Below are 21,534 nucleotides of genomic sequence, written 5' to 3'. Positions count from 1 at the left end.
CCAAAGACAAATATAAGTAACCTAGAGCCTTTCTAGAGATCCAGTGATATCTTGGCCATTTATAGATATGTGTTTATATACCTTTAAAAGTTTCATTGGATGAATATATTTTTTAAAATTTTGCGTCTGGAATTGTATATATGCATATCTGTGACTATCAGTAGAAGGAAGAACTCTTGGTACCTGAGGTCCAATTAAGCAGAAAATAACCATGATTATTGTAGTTGGATAATTCATTTTATTTGGTAGGAAGGTTAAAAAGAAAATACCAACAAATAATTAAAGATAAACATTCTCTACTTTACCTCAGTTGTCTTCTTCATCTCTCATCATTGCATTCAGTTGGGTCCCAGCTGACAAAAAAGAAGACTCAAATTGTGTGACAGTCTCGATTCTCTGTAACTATGAGACATTGCCTTTTCATTGGAATAAGTTGGTGGCTTCTTAAAAGAGGTTATTTCAAACAAAAATTTTCTGCCTTTTGCTTTCAAAACAGGATATGGAGTGTTTAGATTTATTTTGTCATGGAAAGTAGATACTGTCAGACATCTATTCAAGGCAAAACATATGTTTTAAATTGGAAGAGCCTTGTCCCTTTATGGAAATGCCTTGCGTTGAAACGTAAGATGTAAGCTTTATTGTTGTTATTCATTCATTAAAAGAAATATGGAATTCTGTGAATTGCTCCTATCCCTAATGGACCTAGTGATATATAACCTCTTATCCTAGAAAGCTCAAGTCTATTCTTCATGATGTTTACTTGATATGTCATTGCATTTGATAGTACCTTTCCAATGTAGAGTCTTGATCTTTGAAATAAACTCTGCTTAAGTGCTTCTCAGAAAACCTAATTTGAGATTCAACAACTCTCATTTACGTTACATTTTATAAGCCAAAATAACCATATAAATGTGATCTATTTTGGGCACTTTGATCCATCATTGATTTCATTGGTGTCTCTAGTCCTTGCATTGATGACCACCATCGTTTCACTCTCTCATCCTGGCAGTTTTTGTCCCCTGCTCTCTATAAATTCTCCTTAGAGAGTATCTCGAGTACATTGGAGGTCAGACTTTGATTCTGTTCATTGCCTTGTGTGTGTGAATGTGCCGTTCAGATGGTCCAGCTGTTGTTTCCAGTTCTTTTTCCACTTATTTGTATTCTTGGTGATATCCTTTATATCACTAACTCAGTTGAAGAGAAATTTAAGAAACCAGGTTCTAATTCTGATAATTTTAGTGATGCTTTACAAAATTTAAAAGCCAGCAGCAAATTTATCCAAGAATTAATTCTTAAGTGTCCTGAATTAAACCTGTTTTGCTTTTAGTGGGTCTTGCCAAGGAATTTTTCCCTGGCAAATTTCCTTTCCTTTCCTTTTTTATTCTTGTAGATCAAACAATACAAAAAAACAACCCCAAACCATTGTTTAAAAGTCATTTGTTTTCCACATATTCTATTCTATTGTCAAGTACTGGAATTGAATGTGTATTACATTACCTCATTTGATTTTCAGCTTTCCTTGAGTATGTTAAAATTATGTTTGTAGATTTTTTTTCTGTTTTTGTATATTTCTGAGGATTTTGATTGTTTTTATTCATGGGTTTTGTTTTTTGTTTTTGTTTTTTGCCTTTATCCTTTCTTTCTCTCTTGCTTTTGTAGTGTCAGATTCCTCTTCCTCCTCTTCTCTTTCAAGAACAGAATCTTCTCTTCACCTGTTTGTATCTACTCATCTTCCTCATTCTCATCCCAAACCTGACACTTTTGTGTGGCCCCGAGCAGCTTATTCAGTCAGTGACTCAGCCCCCCAGCGGAAACCCTCTCTTTGTAAAGATATTTTTTACATTCCTGTTCAGTTTGCTTGATGTTTTGTTTTCTGATAATCTTTCTAACTGATAAGCCATGTTTAATGAACATACAGGAATAGTCAGAAAGTTTAGAAAAAAGAAAACTCTGCCCATTAAAGCATCAGGAAGTTAGAAGTAGGAGGAAGGGCAGGGAAATGAAAGTATGTATGCAAACACACAAAGTCCTAGGTGACTCTGGTCCCCAAATTCAGAGCTTTCCTTTTCCTAATTGAAAAGAAAGGAAGTTGATGATTCTTATTCAGAGTGTTAATGAACTAGAGTCAGCGTACCAGGGACCTTTGGAAAGTCAGTGCATTAGATGCTTTTCTATATCTAGTATTTAAAGTACTTTCCAAAAGCCAAGATGCAGAGTCTCTAGAGTCCAGCACTGGGTATGCAAGATACTTTTCCAAAGTCTGTGCATCTTTCTAGGGTCATCTTCTGAGGTTAGTTTGAGTGCATATTAAAGGAGATGGGGGTAGAAAGTACAAAAATACCATCATTAATGTTTTCAGTTTTAATTCTAAAAACATAGTTATATTGTCAAGAGTCATTTTGTTATCTCTGAATGACTCTTCCATTTTCAAAGAAGGAAACTATGAGATGCTTGTTGTGAAATTTTGCAAGGAAATAGGAAAATGATGGGCAGGGGTATGTGTGTGCGAGGGAATACATTCTTTATACAGTTCCTATTACGTACCAGTTCATGTGCTAAGCACTTTTTGATATAATCTCATTTGATCTTCACAACAACCCTGAGAGGTAGGTGCTATTATTCTCCTTATTTTATAGTTGAGGAAACTGAGGCAAACAGAGGTTAAATGATTTGCCCAGAGTAACACAGCTTGTAAATATTTGAGGCCAAATTTGAATTCAGGTCTTCTGATTCCAGGCCCAGAACTTGGGGCACTGTGCCACCAGCTGCCTCCAAATGAGTCAGTGTCCTAGTTTAATCTTGCTTAAATGGATTAAAAAAAAAAAAAGAAGCAGCAGAATTTGAGCTAGACAAGGAACTATCAGCAGACTGAACTAACTAGGAAAGCTACCTGTGGATTAAAATGAGCTGCTTTGGATAGTGATTTATCATCACATGTAGATGTAGAAGGGTGTAACATTCTTATTAGTGCAGTTTGTCCAAGTTTCTTCTCACCTATTTCTTTACCATTCATTCACACTGAATATTGTTGAGGAATTTCATTGCAGGATCCCTAATTTACAATTATGTTTATTCCCATCTTTAAGTACTGAATTGAAGATTCTTAGAGGGAACTAATGCCTCAATATTAGAGAATTATTTTTTTCTAAAGCTGGGAAATCTGTTTTCCATTTTTTAAATGGTTAAACCATTATATTATTTCATACAAACGCAAAGAGATGAAATAAAACTATTATCTACATAGTTCAACCAAGAAACCCATTTGCCTCAATTTGAATTCTGCTTTTAACTTTAAATGTAGTTTCGTGAGTAAAAGGTTTTGATGGAGATGCCTCAGAAGATACTTGTATTCCTTTCATATGATTTTTGATGTTTTTGTGTCTCTTAATTCACTGATGAACAGGAAGAAGTATGTTGTACCTTCCACAAATCAATTAGAATATTTATATATACCTGTATATATGTGTGTGTATGTATATGTGTGTATATAGATATACATATATATGTATATGTGTATTTTTTGTTTAAATTAAATTCTTAAGGCAACTCTCCAAATATTTTCCCCAGAAAGTCGATTTTTACAGAATTAGTTTAGTCCAACCCTGATCCCAAGTGAAAACTAGATTTTACTGTGCTTGATATACTTCACCATTCTTCCATTTATCATGAACTTCACTAAAAATCTAGTAGAATATGAAAAAAGAAAATGTCACTGGGTACCCAGAGAAACTTTTTGTCTCACTGTAATTTTGGAATTCTGAAGTTGTAATTTTCCTTTAGATATTTGACTTACAGATTAATATTAAATTGTTATCATATTGAGCTTCCTCTAGACTTTCTGTTCATTGTAGTTCACTATACGTCTAGGGCAGTGCTCAAATATTTGATTTTCGTGAAGCTGTCTGAGTCATTCCTCAAGGGATATCTAACCACTAACAAGGAAATGTGGTAGTGGAAGCATTGGGCTTCTAAGACTTAGGTGTTTTGTTTTGTTTTTTAAGCTGGGTGGAGTAGGATGAACTTCTTTTTCTAGATTACATGTTGAAATGCAGTGTCTCCATTGTAAACACCTGATAGAAGACCATGAAGTTGAATCACTAAGCCTTTCTTTCAGGGTAAGCAGATTTCTCAGGTTCAAAGTTTTATGTTTTTTTTCTCCCATTTTGACTTCATAGAAAGAATTTGCTTAAACCTTGTGAATACTGGTCCGTGAATGGAGCTTACTTAAGGAAAGATGAAAAAAACTGGTTTTTTGTTTTTGTTATTCCCTTGAGAATTTCTTTTCCTGGAAACCAAATTCATTTTGTGAATTGGTCAGTATTGTGAATTTTTTTGGGGGGGGGGGAGACGACTGGTAGTCTAGTTTTTTTTGGAATATAAAATACTTGAAAGAGAATGAATAAATAAGGCTGTGAGGTAGATTGGAGATTGATTATCAGAACCTTGAATAACAAATCTAGGCAGTAGTATTTGATTTTTTTTTAAATTATTTTTAGTTTTCAGCATTCACTTCCAACAGATTTGGAGTTCTAAATTTTCTCCCCCTCCCCAAGATGGCATACAATCTGATATAGGCTCTACATATACAATCGTATATAACGTGTTTTCACATTAGTCATATCATATGAATTTTTTAACCGGGAAGGAAATGTCCAGCAGCTTTTCTTTAGTTAAGAAAAGGAATGTGTTAGAAAAATACACAGGGCACCACTTGTTTGAAAATCTCAGTCAAAACAAGACTTAACAGTTGGAAGATTATCAGAAATTGATTTGCTTTCTTGTTTTTAATTTAATCATTTTGTTTTTAATTTGTGGTTTGATTTATTATTTCAAGGCAACTCTCCAGAAGCTTACGTTCATGGTTTTTCTTCCCTTTTTTCAGTTAGTAAGTAGCTTACAGATCTATTAACCTTTTTAGGCCTCCTTTCCTCCTTCCCACAATCACACCTCCTTCCTTCACCACAGAATGTCTTTTTCTATTGTGGTTGGTGGGTTGTGGGCAATTGACACAGTGTGTTAAAGCAGGGCTGGAGCATGTTTGGCCATCTGGTCACCCCAAGGGCTGTTTGATTACAAGATGTGAAAGCACTCATCTCTTGCTTGAGTTTAATTATTGAAGAGGCAGCATTCTTTTATCAAGGACTACAAAGACGCATATTAAGGAGGAGAGTAGACAGTGTGGTTTAGTGGGAAGGGCGCTGGTCTGGAACCATGACGTTTGTGGTCAAGCTATTTCATCCCAATGAATCTCAAGTTTCTTCTTGTCTAAAATGAAGGTGTTGGATTAAATTATTTTTAAAATCTCTTGGCTCTAAATTTTGTTCTGATCACAGAGAAATGTAGTAATTTTCTTAAAATTGAAAATAGAACATAATTTTTTACTGTGTCTATTAAATCCTAGAGGTGAGTGACTAAGCAACCTTTTCAGGTGTAGGTAGGTGTATTAGGGGAGATATTAATTCTTGTAAGCCATTGGAGTAGTGTTTAACACTCTAGTGCATTCTAATGGCCTGCAGTAATGACTGCAGCTCCAAAAGGACCCAGGGAGTTGCTTCCTCACCTATAACGTTATAGTGATTTTATTTCCACTTAACAACATGAAAATCTGTACTTAAAAAGAGGTATTTCTGCAGTTGTGAAGCGATTATTCTCGTTACAAAGAGGCTCTTTGTTCTGTAGAAGGATTCACCTCCAGTTTTGCTTTCATTATTCATTCAGCAAACATTTATTAAACGACTGTGTGCAAAGTACTAGACTCCCTTGAATATTGAGCTTTCCTGGCATAACTAAAGTAATTGATCTCTAAAATTCAACTTAACTTGCAAGTTTTCAAAAATATATAATATGAAGCAAAGACTTTTATTTTTTAAAGGCACTTGATTAATTTCCAATAATCACTTTCCTTTTATTCCTGAAGTTCTTGGGCTACCTAAGAAAACACTGGTAGGTTTACTGTGAGAATAAACTTCTTGGGTCAGTTTTTCATACCACTGATTCTAGTGAAATCTCTGCCCTCCTCATGAAACTTGTCATTGCCAGTAAGATAAATCATTCTTTAAGAATGAACAACCCAAGAAGGGAAAGAGAAAAACAGATCAATAGCAGAATAATTCACAGCCCAAGATAAAATTGAGAAGCCAAAATCAAGATGACATTAATTTTCCTCTTTCCATTATGATTAACTGTTTCTTATTGACTCGTCTTTTTATAAATGCAGCATTTTGTGTTGTGATAAAAACATAACTAATAAATCAGTTGTATTTGCTGTATGAGCCTGCTAAATGCAGTAGTGTTGTTTTTTTTTTAATTCATATATAACATTATTCCAGGATCTAAAAATTACACTTTAGTAATAGTCCCAATTCTGGGCTAGTGACTTTGATGTCCTTTTCATATATTACATTTTGAATAGTTAAATATCTTCATATCCCTTTCCCAGTGCCTAGCAGAGGGCCTTTCACTCAGTAGGCACTCAAGAAATATCTACTGAATGAATGGATGAGTATTAAATTCAGCACAGTATCTTTCAAATGCAATTTTTTTCAGTCAAAATCTCAAATAAGTTTCATTTCATTGAAGGATTAAATGTTAAGTATTCCTTTTATTACCAATAACAGCTTACTTTTCCCCAACATATTTTTTAGGTTTATAAAGTGCTTTCCTCACAACCTGTAAGGTGGGTCAGACAAGTATTATTACTAAGAACATCACAGTTCAAGAAATTCTGAAGCTCAGAGAGGTGAGGGGGTTTGCCCCACTCATTCCAGTGGCAAGAAATGGGTCTGGGATTCAAAATAAGATCTTCTGATTCCAGGACCAATGTTTTCTCTACTGGTTTAGGTTACTCTTCTATACAGATAGGCAAATTAAATATGTTCATCAGACAGCTTATGAATCTACAATAAACAGCACCCAAAGTTGACATCTGAGTTAGAAACCTGTAATCAGGAATTAGTCTTTCTTGTTATTTATTTTTCAAAAGTCAGAAAAGGGGGAAAAAAAGCAAACAAAAAAAAAACCATATACACACACACAAAACAAACCTGTTCTCTGGTTTTTGAAGAGAATAGTAATGTGACCAGGAGAAAGGAGCTGTCCAGGTACAAAGATAAAACCATATGAATATTTAGTGTAGAGTATGTGTCCATTGAAGCATCTGCCCTTTGTAGTCCTATAGCAGATACTGTCTCTTTTAGTGCATAAAGCCTGTATTGGTAGCTTTTATACATAACTAATTTTCCTGCATGTTTTCTGAATGATTTGTTAAATGCTTTGCTGTTTGACACTGGCACATCAGAAATTTGAAGCATGATACCTTTTACCCTGCATGGTTTTAGTGACAACCAGATCTCTGTCCTTCTCTCAGTGGGATAATTCTTGAAACTTAACTTTAAAAAAACTTTTCACTTTCCAGGAGGAGAGAGAACCTGAAGGTTTAAGTTGAATTGTGCATTTTACGTGCTGTAGTTATTTGAAAATCATGATCTCCTAAGGTTTGGGTCCATGGGTTTTATCATTCTTGTTGACATAGTGATGATGAGCTATGTGAAAAAGAAGCAGATTAGCCACTGAATAAATGACTTTCTCAAAGACTTCACCAAAGAGAACATCATGATTGGGATCAATGTTATGACATTTGGGCACCTGATTTCTCTCTTGAGCGGCTGGCATCTCTCATAAATGCCAATGAATATGCTGAAAGACAAATTCTGTGCTTGAACCCTGTCAGTTCTCTGTGGTTGCTGCTCGAATTATGAGGTGTCGGACCCTTTCTGAATTAGACACCTAAGACATATAGGCTGCCCAAGCACCGTGAGGTAACTTTAGAGTGATTGAATATGGTACCACCACGCCTACCACTCCAATGTTCCCTCCTCATAAATCTTACCTGGGTCCTAGAATAGAGAGGGGCTATTTCTGTCCTATCCTCCAAGTGGAAATCAGCACAAAATCAAAAAGTCATGAATAAGAAAAAGACACAAGTGCTAAGCTGGCCTTACAGCATCTGGGGAACGAGGCTTTTCTTGAACACAAACAATGGCCCCTTCGTCCTCTTGCTCCTTTTTTCCCATATTTGATTTTAGTCCTTGGGGTAGGTTGCAGATGTGATAACTGCAAGTTAGCAACTCATCTGCTAGTGTATCGCAGGGATGATATGATTTAGTTTTCAAGCATGTTATTAAGAAACAGAAATTTCTTTCCTTTTAAAAACCAAATGTTCCAATCAAAGCTTGCCAACAGTGCTGAATCATTCTTACTGTTATTTAATATTCAACAACATTAAGAAATGAAGCCACCTTTTCTTTTTGAATTGTATTGAGCCATAGTTTTTTGGAAGTTGAAGACTAAGGAAACTGATCATTTGAGGGCTAGGGGGACTGCAGTGCTATAAAGTATTTTTCTGTTAATGACGTAGCTGTTAAATGTAGTGCCCTGATCCAGAGTTAAGATGGAAGAGACATTTAGAACAAATGCCTAAGTAGGACATGAGTATGTATATCCACATGCTTACTCACTTCTCATATACAAACACGTGGCAGTTCATATAATCCTCCAGATGCTGTGAAATGAGCCAAAATCCAGATCCCCAGGTATGCTAATAGATGATCTGCCAATGGAATTTTTTTCTTTATTCATAACACAAAGAGATAGAGAATAGTTAGAGAGCCAGTCTCAAAGGCAGGAAGAACTGGGTTCATGTTCTCTGACCCTTAGTGGATGTGTGACTGTTGGCAAGTTACTAAGCCTCTCAGTGTTCAAGGATACTTTCTAAAACCGTATAACTCGCAGAGAAGATTCTGGCCCACATTGGTAAAGGGAGTTTTCTCATTGATAGTTCCTATACCAATAAAATCACAAATCTTGTCCCTATCCTATTAAACTCTTAAAAATATAACTTTTTTTTTTAACCAACACTCAGGCAATAGAGTAATAGAAGAAAGGACATTTGGAATTGCTATAATGACCTTGGGTGTATCACTTTAACTTTCAGAGCACTTGCTCCCATACCTACAAAATGGGGCAGTTCTGTTTGCACTGCCTACCTCACAGGGTGTTATGAGTAGGGTAATTTGCAAACTTTAAAAGTCTCTGGAAATTTGAGCTTTATTATGTCCATCAGTTTGACCTGCATATTGAAATTATTCTATGGATGAAACTGAAATTCTGTTAATTTTACAAATGCTTAAAATAGAAGAAAAAACATTCGGGCTACAGAACTCATTTAATGCTATCAGGAAAGCCAGCAAAAAAAAAAATTATACTATGCAGGTGAGCCATTTATAAACAGACTTGATGGTAAAGATTTTTGTACAAATTTTGAAGTATAGGATGGGATCTTGGGGGGAAAAACTGGAGTTTTGGAGTACAGTATTGTCTTCCTTGTCCTTGTACTTACACTGTCCAATAAGCAGACCACTTTTCCTATGGGTCCCCCAGGGTGTCAGTAGAAATTCTTCCTCTACTTCATTCTGCACCAGTTAGGTTTTTTTTTCTTCATATACCATGATGGTGGTCCAGAGAGAATTGTAAGAAGAAAGCCCTAGTTATTCCAGGGAGTGGCACTGATAATTCAGTAGGTGGCACTCTTCCTCCAAATCAGGATTAGTGTCACTATGAATCTGGACTGAGAAGGAATCTTGGGTATTTGGGGGAGGAGGAGAGGGCTGCAGTTTCCACAAAACAGAGATCCTGAGCACTCTCACTTAGTGGTATTTCATGACCTTTCTCCCCTCCTGTCCCAAATTGGCAATGTAACCAGAGAGGCCCGTGCCAGATTTCAGTATTGGTTCTCATGTACCTGCATAAACTCTCAGTTCAGCTCATCATAGCAGCCATTTTTTTCCTTTTCAAACCTACTGTGTAATGTTGCTTCGGTTATGTCTACCAGTATCACTCAATCTGCAGGAGGGAGTGGGAAGGGAGGACAGGACCAGTTGTCAAATAGCACCCAGGACTGATAGTTGCTATAAAGATAGGTGCTTCTCAAATTAGTAAGGTAAATAATAGATGATCTTCGTCCAAGTAATTTTCCATGGCTAACCTGTTGAACCTAGAGGATTTGGAAGCATCTGAACTTTTGCTACGGAACTCTATGGTTAAATGGAACAATACTGGGAATGGGTCTTCTGGCAATTAATTACGAGTACACTTAACTAGCAGTAAGTACTCTATAGCTTATTTCTTACTATTCATTGAATTATAGAATGATAAACTTGGTCAGTTTTTTGTTGGTGTTTGAGTTCAGAGTTAAAAAAAAGTAGACTGAACTGAAAGACCTTAGAGATCTTCTAGCCTTGATCCTATAGAACCAAGTGGTGATCTTGTGGGGAATGACTTGCCCAAGGTCACATAGATCATGGATCTTAGAGTTCATCCCACTCGTTTTACAGATGAGGAAACTGAGGATGCCCAGAGACTTGTGCAAGATTGAACTGGGTAAGGTTGAGACAAGCTTCAGAGGCAGGTTTTCCTGGCCAAGTCCAGTACACCAGTCATCATGCCGCCTTGTTCCCCGCCTACAGCACCTCCTCTGGTGATACTTTCCAACTCCTACTGTCAGGTTCGCTGCCTACCAGTGACTGACTAAATAACCCTTCCTTAGTGTTTCTGGGCATATGCCTGAGGGTTCGGAGATGGAGCTTAGAGTGTTGTTGCTCAAAAGTTTCCATAAACTAGCCAGAATTGGTTAATTGCCTTTTAGAAGTTAGTCTTTGCCGAGATGATATAGTAAGTATAATTAGTACAAAAACATTCCCCACCACTCGGGGACATATTTTCTCACAAATACACACAGAGTCCAGGGGTACATGGAATAAAGTTTAGAGAGCACGTGTAGTAAAGTGGGTAACTCACAGTGTGTGCCTGAGACAGAACTTGAACCCAGGTCATGCTATTTCTCTTGATGTAATATATGCTATCCGTTTAAGACACTCCCCCACTGATATGGAAAAGTTTAGTGGTGAAAGGGAGAGAAGAAGTATCTTTATACCAAGTAGTAAGGTTAGTATATCTATGTTAGTGTGTGTACAGGTTATGTTGTTTGTTTCTTTGTAGTTATATTCCCCTTATTTATTATCTCTACTTTTTGGGTATTTAATTTCAACATACTTCCTATTATTCTAGACCCTGTTCTGTACTCTGGGAAAGCAAAGTCAGAAGCAAAATTATCCCTGTGCCCCAGGAATTTACATTCTAGTTGTGGGGTACAGCATGTGCACAAATCTGTAGAAAATAATTTGAGGAAGACAAGAGTGTTGACAATTGGAGAAATGCAAGGATTCTTCATGGAGACTGTGCGTGTTGAACTGAGCCTTGAAGGAAGCTAAAGATTCTGAATGTTGGACATAAATAGGAAGTATATTTGAGGCATGACTAGATTTTTTATTCTAAAAATATATATGTATATATATAATTATTCTGAACTTGATAAACCCACAAATATGAGAATTCCTGTATATAAAGAACAAAAAAGTATAAAAAGAGGATTGTATGTGAAATCATAAATATCAGGCTATCACTTTTTATTTTAGTATTTCCTGAACACAGTCAATGTTAACAGGCGAACACTGTCATTACTCCTAGAAGTGAAAGGTATTTGATTACCTGCAGTGTTCCATTGCATAATTCAAAACACGGGGGCTGTGCCTTCACATAGCTTGCATTTTGGGTCACTGACTTAAGAGGAGCATTCATTTAGAGCATGACTGTGGTTGTCATGTAATTATTATCCTCATAAATATTGCCATATGTTTTCCTTTTGAGAAAATACACATACCCTTGGCCAGCATCTACTATGTGCCTCAAGTAGTGTGCCACAGACCTGCGGGTCATTAGGACTGACTAATTCTTGTTTTTTAGAGACCTGAATAGTGGATGTATACATACAGAAAGCTATAGAGACAGTATTCCCTAGGAAAATAAAATAGAAACACTAAAATAAATAGACATTTTGTTTAGGGTTTCCTCATATCAGGGAATCATCCCATTCTTGAACTGCGTACTTCGATGTTTCTGTCTGTTGCATGTACCCACGTGACTGTGTCACACTTGCTTATTTTTCTTTGCTAGTGAATGTGTCTAAAATATGGCTAAAGTCTCCTTTATCCAGAGAGATGTGGCTTAGGTTTGCATTAGAAGAACAAATAGAACTTGCATATTAGTATAATTAGTAGCCTTCATTAGTGCTCTCAGTATATGGGAACTAAGCCCAGATAAGAAGCAAGCCCTCCTTCCCCCCCCCCCCCCCTTTTTTGCTCATTTTTATATTAGCTAGATCTGAAATTTAGGTTTTATTTATGCCCGATGATGGACTGAGTTTAGTTGGCCTATAACTGACACATAGATAATATATTTTTGTGGGCATAATTAGTACATATCTTTGCCAGTTCATCCTGGGTTTAAAAAAAGGAAAAGGACCTGAACCATCCCTGAAAATAAACATAGTTTTCACAACAAGGAAACAGTAAAGACTGATCGAAGATGTGTGAATCTTCACAATTTTTATGAAGGACTTTCCTAGGCCTTGTACCCCAACAGAAAGAATTAGATAGAATGGAATGAGTGAGCTCTGTCATATGTCTCCAGTCTCTCCTTAAGTGAGTGTTTAGTGCTTGTTGCTTCATTGGTTGTCTACCTATGTACTGAAAGGCAAGAAAGCTTGGTAATGATAGTCATTATTGCCAGCTCCCAAATTTATGTATATTTGATGGCTTAGTGCTTAAAATTCTTGGAAAACTCACGTAACTAGAACAGACCATAGGATTACAAAATTAAGGATTTATAGACTTGGAAAAAACATGCATTTAAAAATTTTTATTATAAGCTAATAATTAGTATAAAAGACACATAATCAAATAGATCTATAAAGTAAGCTACAAAATTTTAATAAGCCCTTTCTATTTTAGTAGTAGAACCAAACAGATTAATTATCAGAGACCAATTAAATGTGTTCTCCATATCTTTGTATATCCATCTGAAGATCCAGATACCTTTGGTTTTCTTTTTTCCTGTATATGTGTGTACATATGTGTGTGTGTGTGTGTGTGTGTGTGTGTGTGTGTGTGTGTGTGTGTAAACACAGCGAGAGAGAGAGAGAAATAATTGTAGTCAATATCTATACCATTCTGGTTCTGTTCATCTCACATAATTTCAGATAACTGCTTCACTTTGTATAATTTCAGATAACTTTTGCCACATTCCTTGTAGCCTTCATAATTGTTTTTTATAGCACCTTAATATTCCATTACATGAATATACTATATTTTATTCAGCCATTTTCCATTCATTGAATGTATAGATTGTTTTCGATTGTTTTCTGTTCCACATAAAACAGCTCAGTATATTTTTGTATAGAAGAGTTCTTTCTTCTCCTTTTTGCAATATATTTGGGATTACATTTTAGCAGTGTCAGGATCAAAACATGATCTGCTTTTTTACTTTTGGGTTGCTTTCTAAAACCATATATTGTTAAATTTAGCAGAATTTTTTCTGATTCAAATAATTTTTCTCATTATTGTTCTCTTTGCTGAAGGGACTCTTGATTCCCTAGACCTAACTAAGCCGTCTATTAAGGCAGATTACATAAGTATATGTATTTTTTATTCTTCCCTGGCCCCCTGGTCCTCTCCCTCTTCTTTCTTGTCCTACTGGAAATGCATTAGCCACTCACAGGCCCTGGTGCATTATTAATTAGCACAAAAACTTTGACCTATCCATTTTCTGACCTGTGACAGTTCATTCCTCCTTTGGCAGACTGATGGCCTTCCACTCTTGGAGGCTTACTGTATTGGTGCCAGGTTCAGTGTAGATACCAGATCAGCTTTAAGCCTTCTGCAGCTCAGAACTGCTCAGGCTTGAGGGCTCCACCAGCCACTGCTCCTCTAGTAGTAGGGAGTATGGCTTGCACCACCATGCCTGTCAGTAGCTACATTTTAGAGCAATACCAGTGTGTCTTGAATAACATATATAATATGACCTGAAAAATTCCAAAGTGCTGATTTTAATGGGGAAGCTTGTACCTTGGAAGAGAATCTGCCTTTCTTAGTAGTAATGAAATAGTCATCTTTTCACACACACACACACACACACACACACACACACGCACGCACACATCCCCCTGATAATTGGTGAAGGCCGACATTTAAATTGGAATTTAAAGTTTGTTTTCTAATTTGGTCTTTACAACAACCCTAGGAGAAAGGTTTTATTATTCTCATTTTTCTTATTCACATTTTATTCATGGGGAAATGAAGGTTTATAGAGGTTAAGTGACTTGTTTGCGGTCACACAGGCAGGAATTGAATCCAGGTCTGTCTAATGTCCCAGTCCAGCACTACATTCACTCTGACATATTGTCCCTCAAAAAGTTCATAGAACCGTAAGTTCAGAGGTAGAACAGGATTTAGAAGCCAGTGATTCCAGCCTCTTCCTTTTACAGATAAGGAAACAGATGCAGAATGATCACATGATTTGCTCAGGATCAAACAACTAGTATCTGAGGCTAGTATCTCTGACTGAATTAGGACTGTGATGTTAACAATTAATTATTCAATATTGATAATATTTTAAAATTTGGCAGAGTTGAAGATTATTTTCTGAATTCTGAAACCATTATTCCCATAGTCAGGTAACAGAGACAAAGGTAATAAGCATTTATTCAGCTCCTAGCATTTGCAGAATCCTGTGTTTGGTGTCATTTTTCAACTATATTTCAATACTTAATGGGTCTGTTATTTGGAGAGTTTAAGTATTCCCATCAGCAGTGCATGTGACAGTCTCTCTATTTCAAGTAGATACCTTTTGTGAGTTGCTGAGGCCAAAAGAATTTATCACCTGATGGTGATTCTGGTAGCAAACCATAATCGTGGTGATTTTCCAGTTGGGTCTCAGTAAATAGATAAGGGAAAATCATACTTATCCAAGAGCCAAGAGAAATCATTGTTCCTCCTGATCCTTAATAGTTTAACTTGAGACAAATTGGCATTTTGTTTCCTATGTGATTATTCCTTTGACTAGAAAACATTTTCATTTCACTGCTTTTCATTAGCTGCTATCCTGGGCAGTACAACTTAATTGTATTTTCTGAACTAGATCACTCTCTGAGCCCTTATATTTTTGTTCTTACTCTTCTGCTGCTGCCACCCCATCTATTATTAGCCTTAATAATAGTCATTTGATTGCACACAGTGCAAAAAGCATTGCTGCTCATAGCATTTAAACCAAGCCATATAATGCAGGGCCTCCTGGATGCAGGCTGTCCAAGTGAATGTGGACCTCTTAGTTTCTGGAAATTAGGAGTTATTAGTGATTTCTTAGAGAAGTAGCTGCCTCAGGTACATCACACTGGCATTGTGGGCACTTCTGAAGATTATAGAAATTCATTAACTTCAGCTAGTATCTATTTTGTGCTAAGTTGAATGTATTCTGGGAAAGGCTTAAAGCCTCTTGTGAAGAATAACACTCAATAGCCACTCACAAGTTTTGGGCCTTGTACAGGGTGCACTATTGCCCTATCCCAGACTGGATTTCAGAAATTGTGAGCAAGTCTGCTTCATCCAGTGGAAAGAGCTCTGGATTTACAGTCAGGAAACCTGGGCTCAAATACTAACAACTACTTTGCTATCTGGATGTCACTGGGAAAACCCCTTCCCATCTTTATGCCTCAGATTCTTTTTCTGTAAAATGAGGGGGAGTTATCTTTAAATCCAATAATTCTGTGATGAGTCCTCACAAGTAAAGTTTCTTGGGGTAGTGGCTTCTCCCTAGTGCATTTCTGTCAAGATCAGAAGGATAAAGGCCAAGCTTCAGAACTACATTTGACGGTTGCTGAGAACTTTGCCTTAGAAAAGGTTATGCCAGTGTGTATAATGGCAGGGAGGTATGGGTTTGTTGGAGTTTGTGTGCTCCTGTGATTTTTTTTTTGCATACTTTCACAGGTTCAGTTCATGCCACCTCCATAGCGGCCTCCAGAGTGGAACAGGCCCTTTCAGAAGTAGCTTCATCTTTGCAGAGTAGTGCCCCTAAGCAAGGGCCCTTACATCCTTGGATGACGCTTGCCCAGATTTGGCTCCATGCAGGTAAGATGGTGAAAGCCTAGTGACCCCTTCCCTCTTTCCCACTCTCCCCCTTCCCTTCCTTAACGAAGGAAGACAAGGTCCATAAATGGGTGTGGAGTCACCTGACAGTCTTGCTTTTGGCAGGTGCACCAGATTTGTATATGGTGCTGCCTTAAGTTGGAAATGGGCATCACTTCTGATGCAGAGTGCAGAGAGAAAAAGTCCTGCCTCTGGAGTCAGAGGACTTAAGACTCACATCTCGTTTCATGTGTGTGACTTTGGGAAAATCACTTAACCTGTGTGCACCCAGTTTCCTCATCTGAAGTCCCTTCCAGCTGTATATCAGCTGTATATCAGGGCTTTATATTTTTGTTTGAGAAACCTGGACCTCATATATATAATATTGTTTCATAATAGCCCAATTTTTTGTTTTTGTGTTAACAATGCCTACAGTAATAATACTTTATAATAAATACTAAATACATAATAAGACATTTCAGTTGGAAAGGATCTTAGAAATTATCTGGCCAACTAACTTTTTATGGGTGAGGAGGTGGAGCCTTAGAAAGGAGGGTTTTTTACCCAAACAAGTTAGTGGCAAAACTGGCTTTTCTGACTCATGTTCTAGTCAATTTTGGGCTACACTAAGCTGTCTCTGGACATGGAGGAAGAAAGACAGAAAACTCTCCTGTACCAAATTTTGTACTCATCTGCAGTTACCTCTTAGAAGTCCGAAAATTCTTTGGAGCTGTAAATGAGTGTTTGTTCATGTGATTATCCATCTCTCTTTACCTTTGATAACAGAGGGTACACCACATAGCAAGGTGCAACAATATGTTTCTGCCTAATCAACGAGTAAGACTTCTGACATTTCTTCTAGACTAGTGATATTGAGTAATGTATCGTAAATATTTTATTTCCTCCTACAATAATTTCAGACCCTTCCTATATTTGTTTGGGCAGAGTAGATATTATATAATAGCATGGGATGAATTTTTATCTTTTTCATAATTATTGCCATTTTTTGACTATTTCAAAGCAATTGTCTTCCCTGGAAGAGTCAGAATATAATTAAAGCTTCAAATACCCTTTGAAGGTATAAATTCAGAAAAGAACAAAGGCAACCCATGTTGACATAGTAATTAGAATAATACTTAGCATTTATATGGCACCTTCCATGTGCTAGGCACTGTGCTAAGTGCTTTACAAGTATTATGATCTCATTTGATCCCCACAATAACCCTGGATGGTAGGTACAATTGTTGTCCCCACTTTACAGTTGAAGACATGCAGATTAAGTGACTTGCCCAAGGCTAGGCAGCTAGTGTTTGAGGTTGGATTTGAACTCATCTTCCTGATTACAGACCCATTGCACCATCTAGCTGTACTCTGTGTGTGTGTGTGCGCGCACGCACACCACACGCAGACACACCAGAGACTTGTATATACACATATACACACCGATAGTGATTCAATATTTACCTTTTTAGAGTAATGCAGCAGTGAGATATTCGGTAATGGTAATTCACACACATATAATATTTTAAGGTTGACAAAGCATTTTCCTCAGAGCAACCCTTTGAGTTTATACTCTGAGTATTCTTACCACCATTTTACTAATGATAAATCTGAGACTCACCGCGTTGAAGAGGCTAGTTAGTAATAAATGTCCAACCTAGGACTTGAACCTGGGTGTTCTGACTCTAAGACAAATGCTCTTTACACTGTGTCAGCAGCTGATTTCTCTCCAAAATGTAACCTGTCTCTAAAACGTTTTGTAGATTTTCTCTCACTTGCTTGTATTTCTGGTGGGTCTAGCTATAATGGGAACGATGCATGTGGAATGGAGGCAGTTGAGTATTCACACTAATTCTCTGTGAAATCTGATTCTAAAATATGGGCTTCTGATGTCCAGCCTAGTTTTTCGTTAACCCCTTTTGCCACAGAACAATTCTGGACTTGAAATGTACTGACAGAACCCATAAGTAGTGACCTTATTTGGGGGGGCATGGAATTTACTTTGGAATAAGAAGCAGTTGGGGATGTTTTGAAGCAAAAGTATTTCCTCTTCTTTGAGCTCATTGTCATAGTTAAAAATCATTTAAAATACTTTTTCTATTTTTTAATTCAATCTTTTAGGGATAAGAATATCACTCACATTAGGATTTTCTTAAAACTCATTCATTTCATGTGGAACCTGGTTTTGGAAAAAACTAATCCAGGCTTTTGTGTAAAAGGATGCCTAGAGTGTTTTATAGCTCACTGGTTCTGGCTCTCCTGTGAGTCTCAAATCAGCTAAATAAATAATGCATTATTTTTAACATCTTGCTTCCACTCCAGCCCATTTTGTGGTAACCAGATAAAAGGCTACAGGAAAGAAGGGCAGAATGAACAGTAGATTTCCTTGATAGAACAGCTGAGGTGTTCTACAATAAATAGGATGGGTGTCAGCTGCCCAATGCATCAGCTGAATGCCCTATAGGCTTTGAGGAATGACTCACTCACCCCCTACCCACCCACACACTGTACTAGCATTTTTAGGTTTTACCATTATATTAAAAATTCCCAGATATTCTGTAGCCAAGTTAATTTGGAAAACACTAACATGGAGAATTTGGAAATCCTTACCCAAAGTTCCCTTTAAGTAAAGCAACCCCAGCTCCCATTTTGGGGAAAACTAGACCCCTAGTGAGTACATGGCCTTTGGGTTATGTGTCTGGGAATTTGAGTGTATTACTTGCTTCCTCCCAGTTTCAAAAACCAGATGACTTTTCTCCCTCTGTTCCAGAATATGTCCCATCTTATACCTCTACATGTCCTACCTGTTTCCTTCCAGGCTTAATTCAAGTGCTACCTTCTACAAGAGATCTCTCCTCATTCGACCAGTTGTTAATGCTTCCCCTACTCCCAAAATTACTTTACATTTTATTCATATGTATAATGTTATACTATACACTGTGCTATAGTATATTGTATAATAGAACAATTGTATGTGTACATGACATACATGCATACTATGTAGATGTGTATAGAGATATATTATTTACTTATCTGTGCCCTTAGATTTGTTTCCCCAAGTATTCTGGAAGCAACTTGAGGCCAAGGACAAATTTGGGGTTTTTTTTTTTTGGTTTTTGTACCCCCTGTGCCCAGCACAATGCTTGACATCCAGTAGGTGCTTAATAAGTGCTTGTTGAATTGAACTAGTGATGAGTAGGGCTTGGTGAAATGACCCAACCTGAACTGCATGGCCCTCTCTGGCCCTTTCTTTTTGCTCCATCCCAACCTCCAAGTTTTAATGCTGTGTCCATTGTTAGTGAAAGGAGAACTTTAGAAAAACTAAGGGTCTTGGTGGTTATAGAAGTATTTGGAGAATGTAATAGTAGCTGATATCAACATATTCCCCAACTCAGTGTTGTTATTTGTTGTGCATCACCCAAAAAAAGTGGTTGATTGAAGGCTATTTGTCTTCATTTTCCATATTGTACTGCCTCCTATTTCATTTCCTTTCAGATTCTGCTTTGTTATTAAACACCATCACCACTCACCCTCCTGATGAGTTCCCATAACGTTGTGCTTCTCCATATAGCAGTGGAACTTTTTCTTCCAAAAAATTCTTACATCATTTGACTGCTTCCCCTTGTGAGGTAGAGATGATCAGGGACTATTCTTTCCATTCTATAGGAGTGAAAATTGAAGTACAGTATTAAAATAGGAAGTAATTTACTCAATGGGAGTTTAATAGAGTGTTAGATTAGAAATCCACAGGCCTGGGCTCGGGGAGTTGACGTTTATATCATTTGAAGATAGAGAAATTCCAAGAATAACCCTAATTTCTCCTGTAAGGCACAAAATTTACTGTCATCAAAGTTGTTAACACAATTTATATTGTTTTGAAATGAATCAGGACCTCTCCCAAGTCAAGTTAGCTTCTTTGGTACTCATCTTTTCATTTAAAATCATTGGGACAGCAGCTAAAAATGACATTGTGGTAGGTGGTTAATTTCTGCTCGTTACTAATAATTATAGCTCCCATTCTGGCACCTTTCACAGACTAAACTGGTGACTATTCTTAGCCAGCACAAGATCAGATTTTCTGATTTGCTTTGGGAGTTAAAAGCCAGAGTACTTTGATGAACTCCTTGACTCAGGCTGTCAGAGTCTGTAATGTAAGCCTTCAGTCCTCTTCCATCAGCTTCCTTTTATAATTTTATTCAGCCCTGATTTGTAAGGCAGCAGTGTCAGAGATGAGGTATGGCCCGCTTTTCCATCTTGACCACTTTGGATTAAATCCACAAACATATTCAGCACCTCTATCTGTGCAGATATCTGAACTAGGCACCAAGAGATCCCAAATAGTTGCCAAGTAGCATCATTATACACTAAGTATATCCTCTGTAAAAACCTGAGAGCAGCCATACTTGATCATAAATCTGGTCCAGCCTGTTGATTCTTCTGTCTCTGACGGAAGACTCAATCTCACTGTATATAATAGTGCTAGAATGGGAATAGTAGAAGTAGAAGGACATTGGTGTATTTAATCTAAGCATCTAATAATAGCATTTCATTACCATAACAGTTCAGTATTTATAAAGCACTTCAATCACAACAGCCATGTGATAGGCAGTGTGAGTACAATTTTCACTTTTACAAATGAGGGAACTCTGGTTTAGAGAATGTTCAAGTAATTTTTTACATGTCTTGCAGAAAAAGAAAGAGTTAAGAGTCAGAACTTGAATAGATTTTTTTTCTGGCTTGAAAACCTTAAAGCACTATAAACCTGTGAGTTTTTATATATCATATTATGGTTTTGAGGCTCCATTATGTCCATTAGCTCCACTTAAGCCTTACAAAATTTCTATGAAGAGTTATGGTTGGTGATATGGAAGAGAAATCTAGCTCTCCCTTATTAATCCCCAGCAGATATCTTAAACAAAAACTACAGAAAGACCAATGACGTAGAAAACTGAAAAAAAAATCGACGTAATCTTCATCTAGTCCAGAACTGTACAGAAAGACCAGTGTAGGTGGGGAGAAGAACTGGAGCAGGGAAGCCAGCATGAGCACAGGTGAATACAGATGCTAACAGAAGTAGGGGAAAGGAGCAATTGCCAGTCATTAATAGGGAAAGTAGCTTGAGCTCCCATAGATGGACATGAAGGCAGCCAGTGCTCTGAACAGAGAAGGTTAAAACCGGCATGAGATCCTAAAACCAAATTCCAACCCTGGCCTGTCAAAAAAAAACAAAAAAAAAGTAATGGAACCCATTCTTATAGGCTACCACATGGGGAGACAGGCCTGGCCATGTGCGCTTCTCAAAAAACTGGGTCAGCTCAATACCCTACAATGGCTACTACGCTAATGTGGGGGGATGGCAGAGGTGGTGTAGGAGGCTGAGACCAGCTTGATCTCCAGCTCCCCACGGGTGCTTGTCAGGTTTACAGCAGAGAACAGAAGGATTCTTAGTTGAGCATCATGT

The 21,534-nt window shown here is 37.2% G+C and overlaps 1 protein-coding gene across 10 annotated transcripts in view; it reads left to right on the top strand.

Annotated features, from left to right (window-relative positions):
* The window catches only part of TTC7B (tetratricopeptide repeat domain 7B), a 337,747-nt gene that overhangs the window by 237,733 nt on the left and 78,480 nt on the right, over positions 1-21,534 (top strand). For 8 of the 10 annotated variants that reach the window (XM_072624950.1, XM_072624949.1, XM_072624948.1 and 5 more), the window contains 2 exons: positions 4,835-4,885; positions 15,936-16,076. In XM_072624950.1, coding sequence (XP_072481051.1) covers positions 4,835-4,885; positions 15,936-16,076 — 192 coding nt within the window. Of the gene's footprint in view, positions 1-1,659; positions 1,825-4,834; positions 4,886-15,935; positions 16,077-21,534 lie in introns of all 10 variants that reach the window. The other 2 variants (XM_072624956.1, XM_072624947.1) reach the window with 2 other exon arrangements.

This window comes from Notamacropus eugenii, chromosome 7 (genome assembly GCF_028372415.1).
Source record: "Notamacropus eugenii isolate mMacEug1 chromosome 7, mMacEug1.pri_v2, whole genome shotgun sequence".
Classification (NCBI taxonomy): Eukaryota; Metazoa; Chordata; class Mammalia; order Diprotodontia; family Macropodidae; genus Notamacropus; species Notamacropus eugenii.
Note: the sequence above shows the minus strand (reverse complement) of the source record. Positions and strands in the feature narration are given on the sequence as shown.